We start from the raw sequence: 8,585 nt of genomic DNA, 5'->3' as shown, positions 1-8,585 counted from the left end.
ATTATATGCCAGTTAATAACCTCACAAAATGCCCCTTCTGGTTTCACATGATTACATTGGGGTCAGGACCATGGAGAGTAGTGGAAACGAATGAGGTGCCATGTGTGTGGATAAATCATGGTTGATTGAGATATGATGAACCAGGACCAAACTTCAGAAAATATGGGACTCAGTTTATATTAACTTCATGTTTTCAATTAATACATATCCAACTGACAATGATCTGGAAAGAAGTATCTCTGATTTCCAGTGACAAAGAATTGCCTGGACCAGTGAGTTCTTAATTCAGTTCTTAATTCTTTATTCTAATTAACTGTTCCCTGCTGTTCAGCTTAGGCCTCAGTAAAATAACATAGCATTTGGGGGTAAAGATGCAGCCCAGTAACCCACAACTGGAGGCCAATATGGAGAAGATCTCAACAGCCACCATATATTTCCCCTTGGTGCTCAAGTAGGATGGAACAAAGGACAACCACACACTGCAAAACACTAACATGCTGAAAGTGATGAATTTGGCTTCATTGAAACTGTCAGGCAACTTTCTAGCTAGGAAAGCCACCGTGAAGCTGACAATGGCCAGCCAACCCATGAATCCCAGGACACAATAAAACATGATAGTGGAGCCTTCATTACATTCTAGTATTATTTCTTCAGTCATTGAGTGCATGTCAACGTCTGGGAAAGGAGGAGAAGTGGCCAGCCATATGCTACAGATTGTGGCTTGAATAAGGGAGCAGGAAAGAACAATGGAGCTGGCCAATTGTTTCCCCAGCCACTTCCTCATGCTGGACCCTGGCTTGGTGGCCATGAAAGCCAGAACCACAATGGTGGTTTTGGCCAATATGCAAGAAATGGCAACTGAGAAGATCATGCCAAAAGCAGTTTGCCGTAGGATGCATGACAGCTTGTTAGGTTGGCCAATGAAGAGCAGAGCACAAAGGAAGGAGAGGAGGAGAGAGAGGAGGAGAGCGTAGGTGAGGTTCCTGTTGTTGGCTTTGACGATGGGAGTCGCCTTGTGTTTCACGAATATTCCAAGCACCCAAGCTGTGATGGAAGAAAAGCAGAGAGCAAAAGTGACCAGACTGATCCCCAAAGGTTCTCCAAAAGACAAGAAAGTTTCATCTTTTGGAAGACACCCATCCTTGTCACTGTTTGGATACTGATCTTCAGAGCATTCAAAACAGTCGTCCATGTCTGAAAAAGAAAAAAGAAAAATACTATACCATACTTGTGAAGCGTTTTGTGCCCAGAAGAAATCAAGGCAAATGGTCAGAAAGCCTTGAATGATGGCTGCTGGATCAGTACTGGTAAAATATATATAGGTATTTGGCCCAATTATTTCTATATACAAGAGGGCAGTATTTACTTAGGATTCCAGAGCAATGCAGGTCTTCACTACAATTGGAAGAAGAGAAGTTCATCACCTGGATATCACCAATCATAAGTTCTCCCTGTTTCCATCATTTCCTGCTATGCTGAAATCCTTATCTCTGCATTCCATGAGCATATGAGACGATGCTCCAAAACAGGTACGTCTTACTGGTATCATTGGACACAATTCTCTTTCTATCCGTCTCTACACATTTTAATTTTCATGTACTGGATCATTCTTGACAATTCTTATAACTAGTATACCCCAAAAATAAATAAAACATCTCCTACCCTTCTTGTCTGAAATCTTCCCTTCTGGGCACGGGATGCAATCATAGCAGCAAGGTAGCTTTCCTTCCTTCTTGGTCCGACTGTAGCCCAATTGGCAATTCTCATTGCACAGAGAAAGGGGTTGTGCCTGTCCAAAAAGGAAAGAAGGTGGTAATTTCTGACTTAAACATGCCATACCTGTTCCTCAGATGGGGCCAAATTTACCCCCCTGTTTCCCACACAGGCAGGAAGTCTGAAGTGCCAATCAGATGAGGATGACCATTCACATCCCAAGGAGCTGCTGCCCTTGGTCCTTCTGTTGTTCGCTTCACAGCAATTGCCCTCCCACTGTCTGATACTGAATGTCCCCTGCTGAACACTGAGCATGCCACAAACACCCTGGACCCACTTTTATGGGGCCTTTGAGAACTTTGGCTCACACCTCACCCGTGGGTTCTTGGGTGTTTCTGCTCTTCATCCAAGTTGCCAGTGTTTCCTGGTTCTGTGTGTCTTCCTTTCTTCTCACAATTATATGTTCCAGACTTTGGGTGATGCCATTTGCTTCATCACTTCCTAACCATGTTAGTTTTTTAGCTGTGGCTCCTTTGAACATTATCTGAGAATCTCAGAGACCCAAACAAGGTATTGTTATGTTATGCTACAGCAATGTTTGGGGTAACAATGAAGAACAGTGATGAGGTTCTTCTGTACTTTGTTTTCTTTTTAAAAAATCAGTTATTGATAAGCCCACCTATCCAACTTCTTTCTATATCACATTTTGCCATTGTAAGCTTCCCACTGCCTGTGCTGTTTTCAGTTGAATGTTGGTTCCCCGTCTTCTTCAGGAGGTGAATTAAATCAAATCTAGTTGCATCTTGGAATAGCTGTTTCAGAGTCTGAATAGTGGACGCCCTTTTTTTTAGCCTTGAGGAAATGTCTGGAGACACTCTGAAACGGACCTTACCTGGTTGAACCTGATGGGCCAGGTGATGGTGTCATCATGAATGGAGAGTCTTTTGCTTGGGGGAGCCTGGGGGTTCCTCATTCCAACCTTAACTCTGGAAAAGGAGTCATTTGGGAATGTGATCCAGTTGATGATATCCAACTCAGTTACCAAATCTCCCTTCTGGCTAAATGAAACCTCTTCCCCGGCACTATTGTTAAATGAGACGCCTCTCAGAAAGTGGTGGAGCTAAATTAGTGAAGAGAAGAGGGAAGAAATCCACAAGGGCATTAGAAAGATACAGATGTATAACAGGATGATATTATTTCCCTCCATTTGTTGGCATCTCTCTGTCTCGAGAACAATGGAGTGTGGCCCCAGGGGTGAGGTCAACCCGCTGTGTTAGCAGACTGAAGTGACCTCCCCGGGGTGCAAGCCTGGACTGTCCTGGGCTGCCCAGAGGACAAGGCTCCCCTCTCAGTCTTGCTGATGTGGTCGAAAGGAAAGCAGAGCAGGACGTTTAGCACCAGCTTGGTTTCAGGGGTTGGCAGAAGGAAGCGTAGAAAATAACCTCCATCCGCCTAAGAGACTCCGCTCTGGATCTGTGTAGGGCTTCCTTTTTAGCCTTTTATTCTCTGGAAGATATCCCAGAAGGCAGCAGAGGTGGAGAACATGCACTTCAACTCTGCACAAGGTTGAGATCAAGGATTCTGTTCGCAGTAATTCTAACTGCTCACCCACACCATACATTTAAAGAACTCTTGTTACAGTCATGGTTTCCCCCAAAGAATTATAGAAAGGGAAGTTGCTTAAAAGAGTTGAGAGTTGTGAGGAGACCATTAAGAAACTACCGTTCGCAAGGTTCCTTGGTGGAAGCCATGGCTCTTAAAGTGAAACAAGAGTGTTTTAATGTTGCAGATGTGCCCCATGTGTTTTAAAATGAAAGATATAGCAGTCGTATCAGATAGCAGTCCTATCTATGCTGAAAGAGGGTAAGAAGAAAAAGAATAAAATATGGTGCTGGAGGAGACTCTTGAGAGTCCCATGGACTGCAAGAAGATCCAACATATCCATTCTGAAGGAAATCAGCCCTGAGTGCTCACTGGAAGGATGGATCCTGAAGCTGAGGCTCCAAGACTTTGGCCACCTCATGAGAAGAGAAGACTCCCTGGAAAAGACCCTGATGTTGGGAAAGATGGAGGGCACAAGGAGAAGGGGACGACAGAGGAGGAGATGGTTGGACAGTGTTCTCGAAGCTAACAACATGAGTTTGACCAAACTGTGGGAAGCAGTGGAAGACAGGAGGGCCTGGCATGCTCTGGTCCATGGGGTCACAAAAAGTCGGACATGACTAAACAACTAAACAACAAGATGGAAAAGAGCTTTCTAAACAGTCAAGGAACTATTTTTGCACCCTGAAAGATGGCAAACTATTCTATATTAGCAGTAGAGGGACATTACCTGCCATGGCTGTGGATCCAGCCTGTTCTCTCTTAGTTCATCCATCATCACACTGTGTTTGAATCTGGAGAAATGCATGTTTTGTAAAGCGTGTGCCACTGCCAAGACTGCATTGTAGATGCTGTAGCTGTGGGCAGTCATGCTCCTTTCAAAGACAGACCCAGGAAGTGTCTCAAGCTTCTCTGTACCAGTGCAGAGTTCTTTGTCTTTCTTTTCAAAAGAACAAAGAAATGCCTCTTCCCAGAAAGTTCTGATGAAACCATCCTCCCTTTCTGTGACAGGGCTTCTCTCCTGAAGAAATTTCTGGAATCCTAGAAGATTAGCTGAATGAACTGCAAAGGAAATGGCACCATGGAGAAAATGTATGTCCCAATTTCTTTGAAAGGAAAACGATGTAAAATCCATCTGGGCAGTCATAATCCAGACTTTTGCCTTGACGTCCACTGGTATATTCATTGTTTCTGCCAAGTTGGGCATTACTCTCAGTACCATCATGGTCTGAATTTCACCAATCGCAACCACGACATTGGCGGTGCTGCCCATAACAACAGTGATTGTTTTAGAACCTTCCTCCACACTTCCCACAAACTCATTCGAAAAGGTTAGTTTTGGAAATGCTTCTATATAATCACAGCAGATACCTCTTTTGGCAAACATGGGAAGGAAGTTTTGTACAAATCTCTCTCCGTTGTCATCACTCAGAGTCACCACCCCAATCCACATCCAGCTGAAATGCAGCAGTAGCTGGAGAATCCCATCATATTGATGAGCCACATCAGGGAACATCCGGTGAAGGAACTCTTCTTGGATGTTGCTACTTGTCATGGGAGAAGAGCCATAGATGAACTGAAAATGATTGTAAAAATTATGCTTGCAAATTCCATCCACTTTGGTGTTTTTATCTACCCTCTTATGGTGAATGAACACAGTTGAGACTGCATAGAGAAAATTTAAAACTTTTTAAAAATAAATATACATAAAAGTTGAACATTGGGGCCCTATATGGAGTGGCTAGATTTCCTTCAATTTACAGTGGTACCTCAGCTTACAAACACTTCGGGTTACAGACTCCGCTAACCCGGAGGTAGTACCTTGGGTTAAAAACTTTGCCCCAGGGTGAGAACAGAAATCGTGTGCTGGCGGCGTGGAGGAGGCAGGTGGCCCCATTAGCTAAAGTGGTACCTCAAGTTAAGAATGGTTTCAGGTTAAGAATAGACCTCCAGAACAAATTAAGTTGGCAACCAGAGGTACCACATTTCCCCCCCTCAGTCATGCATAGAGTCTAAGAGGGACACAGGTGACGCTGTGGGTTAAACCACAGAGTCTAGGACCTGCCGATCAGAAGGTTGGCGGTTCGAATCCCAACCACGGGGTGAGCTCCCGTTGCTTGGTCCCTGCTCCTGCCAACCTAGCAGTTCGAAAGCACGTCAAAGTGCAAGTAGATAAATAGGTACCACTCTGGTGGGAAGGTAAACGGTGTTTCCGTGCGCTGCTCTGGTTCGCCAGAAGCAGCTTAGTCATGCTGGCCACATGACCCAGAAGCTGTACACCGGCTCCCTTGGCCAATAAAGCAAGATGAGCACTGCAACCCCAGAGTTGGCCACAACTGGACCTAATGGTTAGGGGTCCCTTTACCTTTACATAGAGTCTAAGGTCTTTGCTGCCCCTATATTTTCAGCAGGGGTCACTTCTCCCTTAAATTTCCCATGTAAATGTAACCATCAGAACATATAAGCAAACAGTATCAGTCACTTGAACACAGAATAAAGAGCATAGTAATGTTTCCGTTGAATTATCCATAGGACAGCTCTTTCCACATCATGATAGGATTCAACCATGAAGAATTTGGAGGGGCGGAATTAAAATGCATTTGTAAAGGCCATTGAACCCAATCAAGCAATGATTATTTTTGATGACTGGACTGCATGTGAACCTCAATCATGGGGTCTGTGCTGGGATGCTTAAATGTTAGAGAGGAGAGAATTAGCCTTCCCTGCACTGAGAAATCAAACATATAATGCAGAATTCAAGACAGAATGGTTGTTCCTCATATTCTGGTGTATTATGGGCAGGGATGAGTTTTGCTCATTGTGGGTCATTCACACTTTGTAATATCAACCTGGGGCCTCAAGGGATAGAATCCAATAGAAGTGTGAACAGCATCCTAAATGGCCACACGCAATGCACACATCTCTGTGAATCCCTCAACCTGTAGCATGAAGGAATGCAGTGCAGCAGAAACGTGAATGGCTTCTCCAATGGCTCTCTTACCTGTGGCATCTTGTAGATACTCAGGACCGTTGCCATGTGGAGACAGATGTCAGAATTCGGGCCCCCGATGACGGCTGCTGGACTGTTCTCAACACCACACTTATAGTTGGGGATGAGTCTGCCACATCCAGAAAGCAGCTCCATGGAGCCATGATAGGTCCAGCTTGCAACGAAATGGCTGTTCAAGATGTGGAATCCCAGGGTGACATTGGGCAAGATCTGTGGGTTGTCATTGATCTCCTTTACAGCAAATACCAAAGCCACGATGTGCTGGTAGAGTTGTGTCATGAGCCTGCAATGAGGGGTTCGTTTTGCATCTTCTACAGAAAAGGGCATTGTCTACATTTCTACTTATCTCTTTAATGAGAGAAAAATACATCAGATGAGAACAGACTAGAGCTTGAGTACCCTTGACAAACAAAACTGGACATATAGTTAAGAATCCCATATTATTTATTGAAATAATGATGAAATACTTCAATCATGTCACTCCAGAGAAGCTTCTTCTGATTCTTGCCTTGCTCAAGTCCTATGCAATATTTCAAATGCATACAATAGGCTTCAATTATACTTCACACCATCTTTCACTCCAAATTCAGGGTGATCTACAATAGATATAGCACTCCCAATAAGATGCTAAGTTGGGGTTTTGAAATTCCATGTGTTACTCACTTGATCCACTGCCCCCAGAGCCCTATGGCCTGCAGGTAGGAGCATCTCTGTTTGAACGATCTAAGCTTGATTCCTACTACCACTACAAATGCTGATAAATCAGCACAGATGATTCAGGTGTTCACATGCTTGAATTTGCATGATATTAGCAAGGCATCTTGAATTGGATCTGATAGTTCCTCAGTGAACTCAGGTGCCTGGAAACTTAAAGCAAGAACTTTTATCAGAATGGAAGCAGCCTGAGATTGAGTTGAAGAGGGGATTTGTTCTTCTGTTTTGACAGCCAGGTCTGGTATTAACCACAGTTCATTATTATTTTTAAAACTATGCTTGTTTTATTTCCTAAAGTGAATATTTGTTGCTCTTCAAAAACCACCCCTTACCATATGCACATTATGAAAAGATCTCTCTTTCCCACGGAGAAACAGTTGTATCCCCATTCAACGGGGGGCAGAAACACCCCACAAGGGTGATATTATCCCCCAAACCTCTCTTTCCTTGGATCACACAATCCTCTTTCCATGCTGCCTTTCCCTGTGCCAGTTAATGGAGAGATCTCTCTCCCAGGGAAAAGAGGCAATATCCCCAAAAAACTGGATGGAGAAAAAGAAAAGCCCCGGCCCTTCTTCCCTTGATAACGAGTCCTCATTGGAAGGGTAAGAGTTAATTCACATCATTTTTCCTGGGGATCTAGGTTACTATTTCCATCACTCACCTTCTCCTTTGCAAGTCAGTGGAATGATCTGCCCAACCCACCACAACCTTTGGGACACCAAGGCCATTTCCCCCACTTTATTCTTTCCTGAGAGTGCATTATCTGTTTTCAGCCACCCTCCTGTCCCCACAATTCCTATTTTCAAGTCCGCTCAGGCAGTAGAACCACTGCAGGAGTCATTCTGAAACATGACAGAACTTGTTCCTTAGAGGAGGTGAGCACACCTACAAATTGCATCCAAATTATAGCAGGTTGGACAAATTTTCTGAAGCACAAGAGAAAATAAATACATCTGCCATTGCTACTATTAAAGTTGGAAATGTGGTAAACTAGACTTGCTTCACGAACATTAATTTAAGACAATGGTTGGCACTCTTAGCAGAAATGGGCTCGAGCTCTCGGGTCTCCACTTCCCTGCCCCAGATAAAAGCACAGCAGATGCATAGGCACAACAATTACCTATTAGGAAAGATGATTGCACCAACAGCAATATGAATACATTTAATATGGATGCATTATATTTTTAAATAAGCACAATTCCTTACATCTGGTCATCAAAGAGTTTAGCAGAGGGACGTTCTTTGAATGTTATCTCGTTTACGAATGTATAGACCTGAGACATGATGCCAGCAATCATGAGGTCTCCTGGCTGATAATATTTGAGAAGAATGGGAAGAGGGTCACTGGTGGGGCACTGAACAAAAGGAATCTTGCATGTAGTTAGAGGCAGCCGTATTAATAGTAAGATCACAAACACTACCATCTTGCAAGAAAACTCTTTACTGCAAAGGACACTTCACTTCTTTGTAATGCAAGAGTCCCTGCCTTAAATTAGTACTCCAGCAGCTGAGTTGAAGAACGCAGAACTGAAGAATCAGTAAC

The 8,585-nt window shown here is 43.8% G+C and overlaps 1 protein-coding gene across 1 annotated transcript; it reads right to left on the bottom strand.

Moving 5' to 3' along the window:
* Nucleotides 1-292: 292 nt before the first annotated feature.
* Nucleotides 293-6,652, bottom strand: LOC309358872 (vomeronasal type-2 receptor 26-like; the record flags this gene model as incomplete). The annotated part of the gene is made up of 5 exons (XM_081892141.1): nucleotides 293-1,194; nucleotides 1,663-1,789; nucleotides 2,606-2,833; nucleotides 4,046-4,891; nucleotides 6,317-6,652. The coding sequence occupies 5 exons, from the start codon at nucleotides 6,650-6,652 to the stop codon at nucleotides 293-295; spliced, it is 2,439 nt and encodes an 812-aa protein (XP_081748267.1).
* Nucleotides 6,653-8,585: the final 1,933 nt, after the last annotated feature.

Source organism: Podarcis melisellensis (genome assembly GCF_964234715.1).
Source record: "Podarcis melisellensis genome assembly, chromosome: 16".
In the NCBI taxonomy this organism is placed as follows: domain Eukaryota; kingdom Metazoa; phylum Chordata; class Lepidosauria; order Squamata; family Lacertidae; genus Podarcis; species Podarcis melisellensis.
The sequence above is the reverse complement of the archived record's forward strand: the minus strand, read 5'-3'. Positions and strand labels throughout refer to the sequence as shown.